Source organism: Lepus europaeus, chromosome 7 (genome assembly GCF_033115175.1).
Source record: "Lepus europaeus isolate LE1 chromosome 7, mLepTim1.pri, whole genome shotgun sequence".
Classification (NCBI taxonomy): domain Eukaryota; kingdom Metazoa; phylum Chordata; class Mammalia; order Lagomorpha; family Leporidae; genus Lepus; species Lepus europaeus.
The window spans coordinates 52,860,648-52,880,191 of NC_084833.1; the positions used below are offsets into that span (position 1 = coordinate 52,860,648).

A 19,544-nucleotide genomic window follows, 5' to 3' on the forward strand; every position below is an offset into this window, starting at 1 on the left:
TCAAAAAAGCAGCAGCAGAACTGGACCTCAAACCCAGGCACTCTGATGGATGCGGGCATCCCAAGGGGTCTCCTAACCACTAGGCCAAAGGCTCCCCCTCCAAATCTCAGACCATTTATCATGTCATCCCAAACCACTGCAGGACAGGCCTTGAGAAGATGACTTCCTAACATAACCACTACACCCTTGTCCCGCCTGTAAGTTAACACCGATCCCTTAACATCTTCAGATCTCCTGTGAGTGCTCACATTTTCCTGACCGTCACACAACTGACTTTTAGCAGTGGTTTTGTCTGAGGCAGGATCCAAATGAGGTTGGGGCTGTAGCCTCCGTGGCCTTGGCTTTCTCACCTTCTCTTCCCTTCCACCTCCACCTTGCCCGGGGGTCTTGGGTAGGGGCATTCAAAGGCCAGAGGCAGGGCTACTGACATGGCCGTGATCACAGAATCAAGTCCTCCTCGTGAGCTTCCTCACCTGCAAGACGGAAATGCCGATGCTCCTGGACTCACGCTGGGGCTGTGCTCCAACAGTGAATGAGACACGGTCAGCTGACAGTGCACCAGCACACCTGACCCCTGAGCACGCAGCTCAGCAACGCAGCACACGCCAGGCCTCGGCTGTTCCCCGACGGGGTCTTGGGGCCAGCTGGCGGCTGAGCCTGGACATCCCTTCCCGGCATCAGAAGGGAGAATCGCACAGCGCCGCACCAGCCGGGGAAAGGATCCAAATTCAAAACCCAAGGACGGTGCCTACTTTCACACCTACACAAAGTCGATGGAGCGACTGTCTGTGATAATCACTCTCCACCCACGGGGCTCAATTGTGACAATTAAGTGAAAGAGAACACCTAGAAGTCCTAGAACAGGGGCTGGCACAGAGGAAACAATTCATGTTAATTTCTGTTTTTATTATCATCCTTTTTCTGAAACACCATGACTTTGATGGCATCCAGGTAAGAGGGAAACTGAGGAAAAACCTGTGCAATGCTCCATGTTTCTCTCAGACCCCTAAGCCACTTGCACAGTGAGACAGCAGAGTGTGCCAGTTAGCAAAGAGCCTCCAGAGCCAGCCTGCCTGAGTTCAAAGCCCACAGCTTCCTCTAGCCAGCAGTGGCAAAATGGTGCACGTGTTGGGGCCAGTGCTCTGGCAAAGTGGGTAAAGCCGCCGCCCACAATGCCAGCATTCCACATGGGCATTGTTTCAAGTCCTGGTTGCTCCACTTCCAATCCTGCTCCCTGTTAATACACCTGAGAAAGCAGCAGAAGTTAGCCCAAGTGCTTGAGCCCCTGTACCAATGTGGGAGACCCAGAAGAAGCTTCTGGCTTCAGATCAGCCCAGCTCCAGCTGTCACAGCCATTTGGGGAGTGAGCCAATGTAGGGAAGATCTCTCTGTCTTTCCCTCTAACTCTGCCTTTAAATAAAATAAAATAATCTTTAAAAAGGAAAACAAGGTGTGCATGCTGGCCAAGACCTAATCATTTCCTTTGTCCCTGAGCAGACAGGGGAATTATGTTCCTGAGCCTCCCTGGTGCTTAGGTGTGGCCACGCTGCCGAATTCCAGCCACTGGTAAGTAGTAAACACCACATCCAGGCATGGGACTCAAAAACTCATCATCCGGCAGTCCTCACCCACTGGAAGAGTGGAGAGGACTCAGAAACCTGCAGAAAGGTAGAGACTTAAGAAGAGAAGGGGCGGCCGGCGCCACAGCTCAACAGGCTAATCCTCCGCCTTGCAGTGCCGGCACACCAGGTTCTAGTCCCGGTCGGAGCGCCAGATTCTGTCCCGGTTGCCCCTCTTCCAGGCCAGCTCTCTGCTGTGGCCCGGGAGTGCAGTGGAGGATGGCCCAAGTGGTTGGGTCCTGCACCCGCATGGGAGACCAGGAAAAGCACCTGGCTCCTGGCTTCGGATCAGTGCGGTGCGCCGGCCGCAGCGCACCGGCCGCGGTGGCCATTGGAGGGTGAACCGACGGCAAAGGAAGACCTTTCTCTCTGTCTCTCTCTCTCTCTCTCTCTCACTGTCCACTCTGCCTGTCAAAAAAAAAAAAGAAGAGAAGGGGCTGGGACCCTGAGTGACCACTTGGCAGGCAGCTCCACCATGAACGGTGTCATGGGGTTCTGCAATAAGCCAGAAATGGACTTAGGTCAGGTATGTGAGAGGTCAGAGCTTACCTGCTGCAGCAGCTGGCATTCACTACTACACTAGCCTTGACGTGGGGCAAGTCACCCGGCCTCTCTGTGTCTCAGTTTTCTCATGTGTGAAGGAACAAAGACGCTAATACCCATCTGACAGTGGTCATTAGGAAGACCAAATAAGTGAGCATATGTAAGGTACCTGGCCCAGGAACCACAGTGCTACTATAGAGCTACCTGCTCCTGGTGCACCCGTTTTACTATTGTTGTTGAAAAGTGTACATCCAAGAGAAATGAAAACACTTGTCCACATAAAAATGCGTGCATGAGAATTCACAGCCACAATATTAATCACCAAAAATCACAGACGATCCAGGTGTCCCTCGACTGATAAGTGGATAAACCGAATATGGCATATCCACGTAATAGACTATTTCCCTGCCATAAGAAGGAATGAAGCCTGAAGCACAGAGGAACCCTGAAATTGCTATGCTACGTGAAAGAGGACAGTCGCCAAAGACACCCACCGTATGGTCCCACTGCTATGCAATGTCTGGAACAGGCAAATTCAGAGACAGAAAGGGGAGGAGTGGTTGACGTGGAGTCTGTGACAGAAGGAGTACCTGTTAATAGGTATAGGGTTTCTCTCTGGGGTGATGAACATGTTCCAAAATTCACTGTTGGCAATGGTTGATGCACAATCATAAATACACAAAAGTCCATTGCATTATGCCTTGTGAGTGGGAGGATTTTATCTCAATAAAGCTACTCTATTTAGGAAAAAAAAAAAAGTGCCTACTCTCCAGATGGATCAGATGACCTCTCCTCTGGACTTGAGCTTCCATCGGAAACCGGAGCCGAGCTCTTTCGCAGCTTGTCAGAAGCCTTTGGGAACACCGTGCCCTCTGTTGAAACCCAGTCCATCTCCGTATGCAAGTGGCAATGCCACAACACACACATGCTAATGAGTCCACAGTGCAGGTGAGAGGTCACGGCTGCAAGTGTAGCTCGGGGAATTGCCAGACAGGAAATGAAGTTGTCATCCACACTGCCACCGAAACTGACAACGCATTAATACCAATTCCACGCAAACACCACCTCCAACACCCGAGATGCCAGCAGGGACGTTTCGTTTTGTTTTTGTTCACACAAGAACATAAGCTAGACCAGGAATCATACTTCCTGCACCAGTAACACTGAGAGGGCTAGGTAGCTAGGAGCCTGAATTACTTAAATTCATGTCACATCATTTGAAAAGCTGACATTCAGGCCTTACAAACTGAGTGACAATTGCCATCCATCCAATTCATAGCCCTGAACTCCTGTTTCCCACCTGTTCTGACACCAATTTAAGCAATTCTGAACTCTCATCTCCCAGGCTGCACATCCCAGATTTAGTGAAGTGTCAGGTCCCAGGTGTGCTAACATCCACCCCTGGCAGGGCCATTACAAGGTGTGAGACCTGGGTGTCCATCACCCTGGCCGCACTCAGCACAGCCTCTGCACCACCATCATGGGAGCCCTGCAATTAACGACGGCCAGGGAGGAAGCGCAGGTGAAGGGACCATTCAGTTCCCAGAGAACCTGGGCATGTGCTGGGGCCATTACCGAGCCCACCGAGAGAGGCCTTGCCATCCTCAGCCAAGAGGCAGCTGCTTTTCCGAGCAAGGGTGATTTCAGGATTTAACACTGACCCTGTATCCTGAAGGCTGCTTTCAAACAGAAACGTGTACCCTGCTCTTGCATTTTGCAGATAGCATGCAAACTGTACATTTTTGCAGCCCAGTTCTCCCAGCTGTCAGCCCCACCAGAGCTGGGAGCCAGGAGTAGCTCAGCCCTCTAGTAAATAGGAAAGCCCCTCTCCATGGAGAGGAAAATTTACTTCTAGCCCTGGAGCATAGGGGAGGAGGCAAGCAAGGCAAGGACCAGGGACCCTGAATAAGCATGAACATCCTCCCCACGCACCTCCAACCCCACTGTGGGACCAGAGAGCCTGGGCTGCATGGGCAGCCTTTGACCTCCTCAGGAGGGTCCTGGCCTGCCTGCTGAAATCTGCCAGTTTCTGCCCCCAGGACCCTAACTCAGGGCTCAGACACTGATTCTCTGCTCAGAATCTCTTCACCCTGACACCTGGGCACCCGCCTCGGCAGACGGGCTGTGCTCCCTACATCCGGGCACTGGGACGGCAGACCTACTATGGCTTGAACACGGTTTGTCCCCTGAACTTATACAGACATTTACATCTCAAAGTTGTAAATTAATGGCACTAAATGAGTAGAAACATAATCCAGTTATGGTGGAAACTTGAGGTATGCCTACTCAGAGGTCCTTAGGGGGCTAGGGTGTGCCCTGGAAAGAGAGAGCTCACAAGGAGATTATGAAAAGCCTGATTCGGGCCCAGCCCCTCTCTCCCTCCCTCCCTCCCTCTCTCTCTCTTTGCGTGGACACATGATCCTCCTGCACACAACCCACCATTCCCAACACCCTCACCAGACGCTAAGCCAGAGGGGCGGCTTGATCTTGGACTTGAACCTCCAACACTGAGCTAAATAAAGCTTTTCTCTTTATGAAGTGCATTGCCTCAGGTAGTTTGCTGTGGTCCTGAAAAGCTGACCAAAACGGGACCCCTCCCAAATTCCTCCCTCCTTCCCCTCCCCAGCAGCTGACCAAGACAAAAGTGGCTTTAGGAATAATTATCTTGAGTGGGAAAGTCCACGAGATCCTGCAATTGGCAAGCTCCTGATTCTGCCAGGGGACAGATGCTGGAAGGAAACGGGCACAGGGGCTGCTGCACTGAGCCCCTGGTGTCACCAGGAGCGTGGTGACCCCGGTGGACATCACTGTGGGAGCAGAAGTAGCCCAACACCTTCGCCCCCGGGCGGTCAGCTGCATCTCAAGAAGAGCCTGGGTCGCTGAGCCAGGCTAGGCTTTCCACAGCACAGCGAGAGGAGCTGCCTAGGATTGTAAAGAGATAAGGGAATGAGTGAAGGAAGCAGAGTATGAACTCAGCGATGGACAGAAACGCCTAGCACACAGCACTCCCGGGGAGCCGGCTACCTCCCCAGCGAGTGCCTGGAACCTGATGCGACCTGCTCCAGCTGGCTAGGAGCCGCTCTTCAGAGGTGAAGCCTGGGCCCCTGAGGCATCAGCCCGAGCCAGCCCCTTCTCAGCCCCAGCTTAAGGCACCGCATCACCCAAGGGTTCCCCTGTATGAGTGGCCAACCTAAATATGCCCGCCATAGCACTCCGTATGCACCTGAGGTTGTGATACCAGTGCAGGGATGAGCCCAGAAGGTCAGAGGTTGGGGTTGGGGGAGGTATTCAAGACAAAGGGCCTCCTTCACCTACCCTCCCCCACTGGCCTAGAGAGACCTGGAGTGGGGGAGGGGAGGACAGGGGTGGTGGCTGCCAGCCCTGGCCTGTTCCCAAGGCGGCCACCACTGGGCTCAGGGGGGATACTCGGGCCACATAAAGAAGGGAGGATGGCCCTAAAAGAATGTCCCAAAATAAAGAGCCAGCTGAGCCTCAAACTTACTCAGCATGGTCCCTGGCAGGCTGGAAGCCTGCCGCCCCGACCACCACCCTCTGAGCTGGCACCTTAGGGGATGAGGTGTTGCCAGCCAACAGAAGCTGCAGCCTGACACATGGGCTTCACTTCTGAGCCACCCAGCAGGGAGTACCGGCAGCAACCGCAGGTTCTGCTCCTTGGCTGCCAGTTCTAAACGACGCATGTTAACCCGCCACTCGTCACTCTCTGACCCTTCATTTGCTTTTTGGGGCTCCACCCCAGACAATTATCCTGAATATCTTCTAAAACCTTTAGGCCACATTATTCCTAAGAAGTAAAAAAAAGGAGCAAAAGAAATGGTTGAGTAAACAACAGGAGAAGGGCTGGCGCTGAGGTGTAGCGGGTAAAGCCGCCACCTGCAGTGCTGGCATCCCATTTGGGCTCCAGTTCGAGTCCCAGCTACTCCACTTCCAATCTGACTATCTGCTATGGCCTGGGAAAGCTGTAGAAAATGACCCAAGTCCTTCGGTCCCTGCACCCATGTGGGAGACCCGGAAGAAGCTCCTGGCTTCGGATGGGCGCAGCTCCGGCCACTGTGGCCAATTGGGGAGTGAATCAGTGGATAGAAGACCTCTCTATGTATAATTCTGACTTTCAAATAAATAAATAAATCTTTAAAAAAAACAGGAGAGTCACCCAATGGAATATTATGCACCTATAAAACTCTAGTAAGATAAATAATGAAAAAATATATAACAACTGGAAGGAAAAATAAATAATTTTTATGAATAGACTTAGGTACCTAGTACATTCACAACTGTAAGTAAGAACAAAAGGTAGAATAAATAAGAGAAGTAAACCAAAATGATAATAGCAATGGCCTTTGGGATGTGGAACTTTGGTTGTTTATCTTTCTACTTTTCCAGAAATCCCATATGCTTGGGTTAATTTTATAACTGGGAAGAAAAGACAAACTCAGAGGCTACGTGGTTGGCCTGTGTCTCTCAAATCTTGCAAACAGGTGGATTCATCTTGGTCCTTCCTCATTTAACACGCTAACATGGTTATGTGCAAAGTCATTTCTGCACTGCACGTTATCCTGGCCTCCCCCGCCCTAACCAGTGGGCCTCCCTGCCGGTTCACTGCCCCACTATGCAATCAACACCCACGGATCCTAGGACCCAAACCGATGGTCCTAAGGACCTTTGCATATATGCCAAACTAGACTAGCTGACAATGTCTTCCTACACCAGGTAAAGAGATTCTTTTGTGTGTATGGGAAGGAGGGTAGATATTTTTTTAAGATACATGCATGCGCACGCACACACATACACACACACATACAGAGGGGCTCTGGTGGACTCTGGGGACCCGAAGAGTCACCTGAGGTTGGAACAGAATTTAGAGTAACCTGGGCACTCCCTCAGTGGGAAGAAAACGCCCGGTGACAACTCAGGCACTTGGATGAGAAGCATTTATGAGGACGGTTACGTACCCTGGTGCTGTGCTAGACCGCTGGGATACAAATGTGAGCAGACGCCTGGCGTCTGCAGGGAAATGAGAGAGAAGGGCTGAGGCCAGGGCCCCAGCCCGATGAGGCCTCCTTGGCCAGGGACTGCAGTCCTCAGGCCAAGCTCGTTTGGATGCCCTACCGATTTCAGCCTGTGCAACCCACTGAGAACTTACCAGAATGTTTACATCTATTTTTTTTTCATTAGTATTTTACTACTGAAGTTGTGGTGAGACGTCTCTCAGATGTTGTTCTTTTTTTCCATGACTGTGAGTGGAGATTTTAGATGCTTACAAATGTTTACACGAGGATTTCATCTCTCCTCCTGTAGTAATAGCTGCAACCTAATTATGAACTGTGCTTGTTCACCAAATGGAGATATTCCATGAGACAAGGAGGCTGGTTCCTAACACGGAGGTGTCCTTGGGCCCGGGCCCACTTATCCCCGTCTCCATCTCCTCCTCCCGACACAGAGGTGCCTTCATTAGTGCAGGGAAGAAAGAGGTCTTTGTGATGATGTAATTCCCAGACCACCCGACAGACACAATAAAACTGAATTTGAGAGAAGCCTGGTGAAATCAGAGCTCGGAACTCACACAATAAGAGGGCTGCAGGGCCCTGTGAGGTTATTTAGCCTAATCCTCTAATATTGGAAACGGGCAGTTAATATGAGAAAGGGGAAGAAATCCGTATGAAGTCACACAACCAATGAGTGGGGGGCTATTTTCCCCACCAAAGTGAATATGGAAAGATTCATTCCACAGAAATTCCAAGATCATTATGTGTTAAATATTTCACCAAGCAGGAGGGCTGCAGGAGGGTCTCACCACAGTGTGTGCCACACACAGCCGCACGTGGCGGCAGTGCCACGTGGCCAGTGCTACAGCACAGCAGAAACAAGGCACTGAGGGGCCAGAGAAGGGACTGTCCCCCTTTCCCTGGAGGTGCAATGGGAAGCTCCATGCAGAGGGGATGTCCGAGTTTGGTCTTGATGAACGAATAAAGGTTATAGAGAAGATCTTTCTAGAAAGGTGTACAAGCATGTGACAAGGTAAAAGCCTGTGAAAGAACAGGATGTGTTTGGGGAATGAAGGGTGGTTTGCTGCGGCTGAAATGGAGATTTTTTTTTTTTTTTTTTGGAAGGGAAAAAAAAGCATCAAAAAGTAAAGGAAAGAGTGGTTGTGACATTCTTGAATGCTATGCTGGGAAATTTGCCGTGGGGAGAAGTTATCTTTGTGGGTTTTTTTCTTTAAACTTTTTATAAGATCTATCAGTCTATCTGAAAGGCAGAGTGAGTGAGTGAGTGAGAGAGAGAGAGAGAGAGAGAGAGAGAAAGGGAGAAAGGGAGAAAGGGAGAGAGGGAGGGAGATCTTCCATCTAATGGTTTATTCCCAAAATGGCCACAACAGCCAGGTCTGGACTAGGCTGATGTAAGGAGCCAGAAGCTCCATCTTGGTCTCCCAAGTGGATGGAAGGAGCCACCACCTGCTACCTTTCCAGCTGCATTAGCAAGGAGCTGGATCAGAAGCAGAGCAGCTGGGACTCAAACCAGCACTCCAATATGGCACGCCAGCATCACGACTCACAGCTTAATCTGCCACCCCACAATACTGGCCCTTGCTCTGTGTCTGCAGAAACATCATATTGGGATGGACACTTTCACGCAGTGGGTGGAGTCACTGCTTGGGATGCCCACACCCCATATCAGAGTGCTACTTTGGGTGCTGATCACTCAGCTCAGGTCCAGCTTCCTGCTCATGCACCTGGGAGGTGGCCAGGGATGGCTTGAATGGTTGGGTTCCCAGGCTACCCTCATGGGAGACGAGGATGGAGTTCCAGGCTCATGGCTTCAGCCTGTCGCAGTCCTGGCTGCTGAAGACATGTGGGGAATGTAGACTGATCTGGCTCCCTCTCTCTGCCTCCCTCTGCCTTTCAAATAGATTAAAAAAAATTTTTTTAAACTTATTGGCAAAAGGATGAAGGAAGGATTGAACAAAAAGAGACCAGATATGGGGAGGCTACTTGAATGGATGCTACAATATTTCAGGTATAAGATAAACAAGCAGTCTAAAAGAAGAAAAGGCACTTGTGAGGCCTTGATGAAAGCAGTGATATGTAGGAGGCAGAACCAGCAGGACTTCCTGAGGGATGAAAAGGAGCGGGTCCAGCCTGCTGTATTTTGTGCAGCCTACATGAGTGGAAACCATCCTCACAGTGCTAAGAATGGCTTTTAGATTTTTAAATGGCTGTAAAGGGACACAAGAAAACTATGTGACATTCCAACCTCACTGTCCATAACAAACATGTTCTAGGGATCCATTTACCCATCCTCTGGCAGGGGCTGGAGCCTTTGTTCTGCCAAGGGCCATCTGGATACTTACAACACCATTCACAGACCATGCAAAATTATCAACTCAAAAATCAGCATGCTACACAGATCTACTGGAGTCCTGCGTGAGGTTGCTTTGGTAGGGCCAGACCAAATGATCTTGCAAGCCTTGTACAACCCACCGGCTGGAAGTTCCCCACCCCTGGACAGTAACAGAGGCAGAGTTGAACAGCTGAGACCAAGGCTGTAGAAGCTGCAGAGGCTAAAATATTTACTATCAGGTCCTTTAAGACAAAGTGCTGACCTCCGAAATAAAAGCCTGCAACAGTTCAGCCTTGGGCAGCTGGGCAGATGGTAGATGAGTAGACACAGATTTGTGTATATGAAACAAACAAGAACTCCATGGAAGGCACGTGGAGTTTGAGGATCCTGTGACACAGTCAACAGACAGCGGGAAGATGCATGTGGGATATGGGCGAGGATCAGGATCTGAGATACGGATTTGGGAATCATCTGTGGGCAGCTGGTGGTTGAAGCTATGAGAGCAGGTGAGAGAACCTGGGGGGAGGAGGCGCACACGTGTGTGTGTGTGTGTGTGCGCGCACTCGGGGAGGGGGGGAGTGGAAGGGAACAACAGAACGAAGCAGGAGAAGCTAAAACCCCAGGAACCACCCACTGGAGGGCAAACAGTACGAAGTCTGTGAAGGGGTGAAAAGCAGTAGTTAGGGACCAGTGTGGGTAAGGCCAAGGGAGAGGATGACTTTAAGGAACTGAGAAAGCAAACCAACGCCAAATGCCTCTAAGAGCCCAAGTGGAGCTGTGATTGAAATGGAGAAAACCTGGAGATAGCAGCTGGGGAAGTCACAAAGTGGTGGGAACAGAACCAGTGCTGATCGCCAGCTGCTTCCAGGCCTCCACGCTGTCCCCTGGTGTTCCGCCTCTCACACAGCTCCTAGCCTCCCTCCCAGTCTGTCTTCTCCTTGCCCACCCTCCAAACGCTAGAAAGCCCTGGGGATAAGTCCGGGGAACGCTCCGTTTTCTCTGCACGCTCTCTTCCTCTGTGAACCCATCCATGCTCACGTGGCTCCACACTATTGCGTCTCCAGGCCAAACCAACCACAACCTCATCACCTCCACTGGGAAGCCCAACAGGCACCTCTAACTGGGCAGGTCCAAAACTGAGTTCCTCCCCCTCCTCCCCAAACCAGGTCATCCTGCAGAATTCTCCACCAAAGTGTGTGTGTGTGGGGGGGGGGGGGGGAATCAATTCCCCCTTTCCAGTTCTTCAAACCCAAACACAATCCTGGCTTCACCCCCTCAGCTTCCATTCAATTCTTTAGTTAATCCCCTGTGCTGTCTTCAAAATACACCCAGAATTTGAGGTTCATCCGCTCCGTTGCCACAGCTCTGCCCCAGACTGCTACCGCATCTCTCACCTGGATCTTTCTAGAAGCCTCCAAACCCACCTCCCTGCTCTTACCCCAGCATCACTTAACACCATCAGAGTGATCCCCTTGAAACGGAAGAGGCATCATGGAATTCCTCTGCACAGAGCACTCCCAAACTTTCCTATCCTACTCTGCATGAGGGTGCCAGTCTTGCTGCGGACTCCAAGGCCTTTCACGCCCTGCCCTAGCCCTCGCTCTAAAGACCTCTGGGATCTGCTGTCTTGCTCTCTCCTCCAGCCATGTGGACCTCCTTACTGACCCTCAGCAACATGGCAGGTCCAGTCCTGCCTCGGGACCTCTGCACTGAACATTTTCCTCCTGCAAAATATACATTTGGCTCTCCCCCTCACCTCCTTCAGGTCCTGACTCAAACATGCCTTTCTATTGAAGATCATCAGCCCACCACCACCCAGGACTCTGTCTCCTCTCCCTGTTTTATTTCATGCAATAGCATTTATCACCATGCTTATCCAAATACACACATTTTACCCATTTATCTTGTTTATTAGTTCTCCCCCCTGCGAGAATGTAAGCCCCATGAAGGCAGGCATTTTGTCTGATTCCCACCTTCTTACAGCACCTGTATCATACCTGCTACACGGCAGACGCTCAATAAATAATCAGTGGAAGAATGGAATGGCTCAGAAAGTGACCAGGAGACAAGACGGGAGAAGGAGGAGAGCCAATGAAGAGGAAAACCAGCAGTCAGGAGCCTGACCTCCGGTGGGAAAGACAGCACATTTACAGAAGGCTGGAGTGCAGGGGTGGGCGGGGGGCAAGAGAAGACCGGGGATAGGAGACACAGGGTCCCTGGCTGTGGCAAGTGTGAGAGGAATGGCCCCATGAGCAAGGCCTCCTCAGAAGGCACGAAGACAGGAAGGGACTGGAAATGGGAGCTGGGATATGGGCGGGATGGGGCAGAGTGACAGGAACTCAAAATCGCTCTCACCTAGTCCTTAATGTTCTACCTCAAGGTCTGGGGGAAGCACTTGACTGGGGAGGGCTTGGGCAAGACACATGGGAAAATGCAAATGAAACTGGTTAGGAGAGGGGAAAGGACTGCTCCGCACTGCTGAGGGTCTGCTCACTCTAGAAGCCACTCATCTGCTGTAGGGCTTGGGGGCCTTCCCCAGCAACACTGAACGGACAGCGAGACCCAAGAGGTGAGCACTAGACCTACACAGCATTGTGAAAGTCAGGTCCTCACCCCATACTTGATGCACTAGACAAAGTGAGCTGAAATGTGATGCACTAGACAAAGTGAGCCGAAATGGGCAAAGGGCGGGAATGGGCGTGGCCGCTGATCCGGGGTGGGGGCCTCCCCTGGCAGATTCAATCCAACATGGTGATCCTGGAAGGGCAGGCCTTGAGGACAGAGCTGGAGGAAGAGCGACTGGGCAGGGCCACGCCCAACACAAAAGGGGACTGGAAACCCAATTCACTGAGGAAACCAAAGCCCCTCAGCTACAACCCAGGGATTTTTAAATGCTGGCAGGTGATGCTGGGGGAAACGCAAGGGTCTGGCTTGCAAAGAAAGATCCCCTAGCTACTAACTGAACCCAAACAATGCCACAGGCACTTCATACAGCCACGGGCTACTAAGCTATTTACAGAGCCTGCAGAACCTTCCGCAGGCCATAATAAACTTCAAAGCCTCTTTAAAACTGAGTCATCAACTTTAATAGCTACCATTATTCACACTATGCAATGCATGGTGCACACTCTCACAGAAGCCTCATCTTCCATGTAAAGATGGAATTTTTGTTCCCATTCTGTAGACAAAAAAGAGGCCTAGAGGTTTTAAGGAGCCCATCCTAAATCATAGCAACAAATAAGAGGCTAGACCAGAAATCAAGCCCAAATCCTAAAGACCATACTTTCTATTCTTATTCTCCCTTGCTCTGGGACACTGTTTTTCATCAGGGTGATGATGACTGCGATGTATTTCTTATGAGACTTAAGGTCATTCCATGATGTGTGCGTCAGGTATCCTTAGGAAGGATACGTTCTTATAGGAAACTGTTGCCCTACACAGGCCAAATAATGCATATAAATTGAGCATCCCTAATCTGAAAATCCGAAATCTGAAATGCTACAAAATCTAAACCTTTTAAAGTAGCTGACCATTTATTCAAAAGTTCCAGACTTTGAGCATTTCAGATTGCAGATTCCAGATTAGAGATGTTAACCTGCTAAAGTCTATGCAAATATTCCAAATCCAAAATCCTCTGAACTGAGCCACTTCTGACCCCAGCATTTCAGATAAGGTATACTCAACCAATAGTATGTCTTTCCAGTCTTTGTGTCCTACAGTGGGACACAGCGGGTATCAAACGAACAGGAGTCTTTACGCACAGAAGAATTCTCTGCTGAAGCACTGAGACATTTTGTGGACAGAGTGACGTCAGTGGTCTTGGGGAAAATACAAAGAGCAGAAGACCCTACAACACTAAAGGGAAAGTAGAAGAGAGATTCTGCAGGGCACAGAGCTGTGAGTCTGTGCAGGATGCACAGCAAGACCCAACCTCATTGAGCCTTCAACAGGTACCACACTGGTCCCTGAGACCCTGCACACACTCACAAGCCACAGTCATTCCACACCAACCCCACTGGAGCTGGGTAGTGACTGGCCCCTTTAGAAGCAGCCATGAGCTCTTCCACCAGCTCATTTACAGCCACTGGATTAGCTAATAAGATCTTGCGCTTGGTTTCAAAAACCCAGTTGAGTACATCTGCGATAGGGAAGCACAAGGGGTTGGAGTGACAAACAAATTTGAGTCAGTTAATAGCAAACTCAGTGAGCCACAGAACAAGGTGCTGTGGCTGGTGGAATAAAGAAAAGTAACCTGAGCTGCACTAGCAGAACACTGTGGCTAGGCTAGAGTGAGGGAGGCGGCGGTCCTGCCCTAATCTGGGCTACTCAGCTTAGACCACCACTGAACCATGTTGACTTCTGATTAGCTCACTGTGACAGGGTCTGCCAGGAACTTTCCACTCCCCCCACTGTGCACTGCACTGTACGCCCTAAAGGAGCTGGTCCCCACATGTTGCTGAGAGATTCCCTTATTCTGGTAACTTCCCATTAGGTGCAGTCAATGGGAAACCCCAGTAGAAGATTCAAAGGCTGGAGAAGTGAATATGCATTTTCTTTTTAAGATTTTTGTTTATTTTATTTTATTTTATTTTTTTGACAGGCAGAGTGGACAGTGAGAGAGAGAAACAGAGAGAAAGGTCTTCCTTTGCCGTTGGTTCACCCTCCAATGGCCGCCGCGGCTGGCGTGCTGCAGCCGGCGCACCGCGCTGATCCGATGGCAGGAGCCAGGTGCTTCTCCTGGTCTCCCATGCGGGTGCAGGGCCCAAGTACTTGGGCCATCCTCCACTGCACTCCCTGGCCACAGCAGAGAGCTGGACTGGAAGAGGGGCAACCGGGATAGAATCCGGCGCCCCAACTGGGACTAGAATCTGGTGTGCGGGCGCCGCTAGGCGGAGGATTAGCCTATTGAGCCACGGCGCCGGCCAAGATTTTTGTTTATTTTAAAGTGAGAGTGAGAGTGAGAGTGAATCTCATCTGCTGGTTCACTCCCCAAACGGTCACAACAGCCAGAGCTGGGCCAGACCAAAGCCAGGAGCTTCACATGAGTACAGTGGTCCAAGCACTTGGGCCATCTGCTGCTGCTTTCCCAGGTGCATTAGCAGGGAGCGGGATCAGAAATGGAGCAGCCGAGGCCAGCGCTGTGGCTCACTAGGCTAATCCTCCGCCTTGCGGCGCCGGCACACCAGGTTCTAGTCCCGGTCGGGGCACCGATCCTGTCCCGGTTGCCCCTCCTCCAGGCCAGCTCTCTGCTGTGGCCAGGGAGTGCAGTGGAGGATGGCCCAAGTGCTTGGGCCCTGCACCCCATGGGAGACCAGGAGAAGCACCTGGCTCCTGCCATCGGATCAGCGCGGTGCGCCGGCCGCAGCGCGCTACCGCGGCAGCCATTGGAGGGTGAACCAACGGCAAAAGGAAGACCTTTCTCTCTGTGTCTCTCTCACTATCCACTCTGCCTGTCCAAAAAAAAAAAAAAAAAAGAAATGGAGCAGCCGAGACTTGAACCGGTGCCCATATGGGATGCTGGTGCCACAGAGGGCGGCTTTACCCGCTACACCACAATAATCTGCATTTCTTGTGCCACTCGGCTCTACCTGCATATTTCTGATCATGGCTAAGTCCCCCTACAACGACAGCTTCTGGCAGGCAGTCCCTCTTCCACGGCTCCAACCTCCCCTGGGTTCCAGCTGGCTTCACTTGCCCCTTGGGCCCAGGAGTGGGAACAGCTCCCACCTGTTGCTGGCCCACAGGTACAGCAGCCTCCCTTCTTGATTCCCTTAACCCTGCCCACAGCTAGGTCAACAGTCTCTTCACTAAATTATTTCCAAAATCCCAACTATATTGGCCTTCTGCTCCCTGCAGTGACCTTGATTCCAACTGAAGAGGCAGGATACCAGAGGGCCTTATAAACCGCATCCATTCTTTGAGGATGAGCTATCAAAGCAGAGGGTGTTTGCTTGGTTAAGGGAAGACTCCAGAAAGCAGGCTAGTCTACTTTAATAAGGTGAAAGGCCACCACGAGGCCCTTTCTATTCTCCTGGCCCCACAAACAGTAGTACAGAGAGGTCAACTTTTGGCTAAATAGAAAGTCAATTTTCCCATAGAATTGGTCAAGATGGGTGAGTATTCACGGTACATCCAGGTTTCAATAATTCTTAAGTTTACTCGTAAGCAGGATGAGCCTATATAAGGAAACTGGAGGAAAAACCTGGAAGGACAGTTCAGAGAGAGGCTTTCCAAGCCAGGATTTCACAATTTGCCACCAACTGTACACTACTCAGCAGGTTACCAAAATAGGAGCATGCACTTTCCAAGGCTTCAGTCTTATAAGCTGGAAAATTCCAGAAGCAATTCACACTTTTTAAGTTGCATATCATTCTACGTACTGTGACGGAATCTCAGGCTGCCCCTCTCTGTCCCACTTGGGACATGAGTCATCCTCCTATCCAGCATATCTGTTACATATAAGTTGCCCACTTATTAGTCCCTTAGCCATCATCAAGGTCATCAGATCCACTGTAGCGGGGTCACCACAGTGCTTGTGTTCCAATTACCCTCCTGCAGAGGCCTGACGCTCCATCCCAACGCCTGCGTCACTCACCTCACTTGATCTCATCACACAGGCATTGCAGCCCCTCACTAACCACACCAAGCACCAGGATGAGAGACAGACCATGTTACACAGTATGCATTACAACATTGTTACAATTGTGGCATTAGGATCCTCTACTGGCGCTAATCTCTTCTTAAGTTAAATGTCATCAAAGATATGCCTGTATAGGAAAAAACACAGTATATATCCGGGGTTCAGTGCTATGTAAGGTTTCCTCCATCTACTGGGGGTCTTGGACACAAAGGTGGGTTTACAAAGACTACTGTAACCAGCAGTGTTTTACTGCTTCCTCCTTCCGTCTAGAGGATAGAAATCCAGTCCTTCAGGTCGACCTGGGTTCAATCTCAGCATTGAAGTTTCAAGCTTTAAGGTACCTCAAGAACATAAAACTTACTTTACATGTCAGCATCAAAGCTTTTCAAGAGGTTATTTCCTGTCCATGAGCAGTCTATAAAACACGCTTCCTAACCCTGCATCTCATAGCCACACAACCTGTCACTAACCGCTTGCTTGCGAAACGCCGCCTTATTTTCCAAACCAAGACCAGGATGCTAAATCCAGCCGCGAGACAAAATGCATTACATGCAAATTATCTTGGAAAAAAAAAAATCAGATCGCCTCAATTCACGCCGGGTGTGGGGAAAAGCCGGTTTCCCCGGATGAGAGTTTATCATTACTACACCGGGGGACCGCTAGGACCGCCAGTTCTCCACGCATTCATTCAGCAAACGACCGATGCTACCTAATCCCCCGCACCAGCGCAGGCCTAGGGATGGACGACAGGGCCGCGGGGGCCAGAGCCGCCAGGCTGCTGCAAGAGGACTCCACAGGAAACGGCCTGATTGCAGAGACCAATGAAGGCAGAGCGCGAGCGTGACGGCGCCCAGGAAAAGTTTCAGCGGAAACTTGGGAAATGCCAGCCTTGGGGCGCGGAGAGGGCGGGGACACGGGCCTAGCGGCGGCGGCGGCAGCCTACGAGCCGAGTCCAGGCCTGGGCTCCCGCGTCCCGCCGCCTCCCGCTGTCTGCCACGCGGCGCGCGCCCGCGGCCCCGCAGGGGCGCGCCCGGGAAGGCAGCGCCGGGCGGCCGTGGCCAGGCGCCCGCAGGGCCGGAGGCGCGGGGCCGCGGTGCGGGGTGCGCCTCGCTTTCCCGCCCGCCCGCCCGCCGCTCCCGGGAAGCGAGCGCGCGCCGCACCGCGCCGGGCACCCGCCGCGCGCTCCCGCCCGGGCCCGGAGCCCCGGCTCCTCCGGGCCCCGACCCACGCCGCTCTCCCCGGCTCGGCCGCACTCACCCTCCTTGGCTTTCTTCCTCCGGGCCAGGGTGCCCCCGAGTTTCCCCAGGAAGGAGTCATCTTTCTTGCGGGACGGGGGCGACTTGGGAGTGGGGGATTTGGGGGCAGAGGGCGACTTCTGCGGGGAGGTGGCCATGGCGGCGGAGCGGGCAGCCGCGGGCCGGGCGGGACGCGGCGCTGGAGCTGGGCGGACGCGGCGGGCGGCGGCGGCGGGACTGAGGCTGCGGCTTTCCAAACGGAAGCGGAATTATTCCAAGCATTCGAGGCAGCTCACGCTCGCCTTTCCCTTCCCTCGCTCCCTCCCTCGCGCCGCCCTCCGCCCGGGAAGGCGCTGCCCGCGTCCCAGGGCTGCCCGGGGCGGGGAGGACGCCCCTAATTCGCCCCCCGTGGGGCCAGTGGCCTCCTCTGTTATGTGTACGCGTGGGCCCGGGTGAGCCTGCAGGCGGCGAGGGCTTTGCGTCCAGCACGCGCCCCGGCACCCCTGGGGAGCTGCACCGGACCTGGCCTGGGTCCCCACTTCCCGCAGTAGCTTTTGCCCACCGAACACGGACAGCCACTCCGGCACGCAGCCGTGGCCGTCCACCTACAAGTGAAGCTCATGAGAGGAGGGTCAAAGTGCTCGTTCTTGCAAGAAATCTGGGTTTCTAGCAGTTCAACAGCTTGTACAAAGAAGGGTCTCACATGTGTGGGGAAACGGAAATGGAAAAGGCTCAAGTGTGGACTCCTGTGAATTCCACGACCCCACCCACTCTTATCCCGCCTGACCAAAAAGAACAGTGATGGGGGAGTGACACAACACAGCGCTCGGGACTCATCCTGGAAATGATTCAAAGGCTCAAGCTTGTGCTTGCTCATCTTGAGTTCTCAGTGTCTGCCTTTCACACACAGCCCCTGGGCAACCGCGTCTCCTCCACGTGGCTCTTGCCCCGTAGCTACAGCTGATGGAATCTGGGTGAACACCTGACCCACAGGGAACGCCTGCCTGACAGCCAGTCAGGTGGCCCCAATCTGGAATCCGAGCACCAGGCTGAGGTTCAAAGCTGGGCTGCTCTTAGCAAATGCAAGCTGATGAGAAACAAAAGCGTGGGGGAAAGAAAGCTCCGGAAGCCTTGCGATCCCACCCAGTAATGGAAAACTGCGGGGAGCAGCCACCTGGATCCAGAGTCTCTTCCCAGCCCCCACTTGCAGGTCCCAGAGATCAGCTGTGCTTCCTTCCCAGGAGATGCGAATAAAGCAGTCTGATAACCCCCTCCACCTTAACTGGAGCCAATCAGCAAATTGTGCAGCAGCTGAAATTTAACCAGATGGTCTGTAGATTCTCAGCAGGGGACAGGTTCATCTTATCTGTGCTGCAGCGTCATAATTTTACCTTTTTGGAAAATGAGACTTTTGTTGCTCCCTTTGACTCGGTAGAAAGCAAAGAAGTCCTGATGTCTGCTGGCCTGGGAGGACTGCCATAAGCCTCTGCCCCGCTCCCCAAAGATCTTAAAGAGATAGTGAAAAGCCAAATAAAAGCATAGTTTTAAAAAAGATTTACTGGGGCAGGCGCTGTAGCTCAGTAGGTTAAAGTCTCAGCCTCTTCGAGTCCTGGCTGCTCCACTTCTGATCCAGCTACCTGTTAATGCGCCCTGGGGAAAGCAGTAGAAGATGGCCCAAGTCCTTAGGCTCCTGCACACACATGGGAACCCTGGAAGAAGTTCCTGGATCCTGGCTTTGGATCAGCTCAGCTCCAGCTGTTGAAGCCATCTGGGGAGTGAACCAGCAGATGGAAGAGCGCTCTCTGTCTCTACCTCTCTCTGTAACTCTTTGAAATACAATAAATCTTAAAATAAAGAAAAATGGGGGCTGGCACTGTCTTTCAAATAAATATTTATAAAAAAAAAAAAGATTTATTTTAGGGCTGCTGCCTGCAGTGCAGGCATCCCATATGGGTGCCGGTTCGAGTCCCGGCTGCTCCTCTTCCCATCCAGCTCTCTACTAGAGCCTGGGAAAGCAGTGTAAGTTGGCCCAAGTCCTTGGGCTCCTGCACCCATGTGGGAGACCCGGAAGAAGCTCCTGGCTTTGCAGCTATTTGGGGGAGTGAACCAGCAGATGGAAGACTTCTCTCTCTCACCTCTGCCTCAGCCTCA

General features: G+C 52.1%; 1 protein-coding gene across 1 annotated transcript in view; it reads right to left on the reverse strand.

The window, feature by feature from the left end:
- PARVA (parvin alpha) overlaps positions 1-17,611 on the reverse strand; it is a 160,101-nt gene extending 142,490 nt beyond the window's left edge. Inside the window, exon 1 of the mRNA XM_062196486.1 lies at positions 17,416-17,611. Coding sequence (XP_062052470.1) covers positions 17,416-17,551 — 136 coding nt within the window. The 5' untranslated portion in view covers positions 17,552-17,611. The remainder of the gene's footprint in view (positions 1-17,415) is intronic.
- Between the last annotated feature and the right edge of the window lie 1,933 nt (positions 17,612-19,544).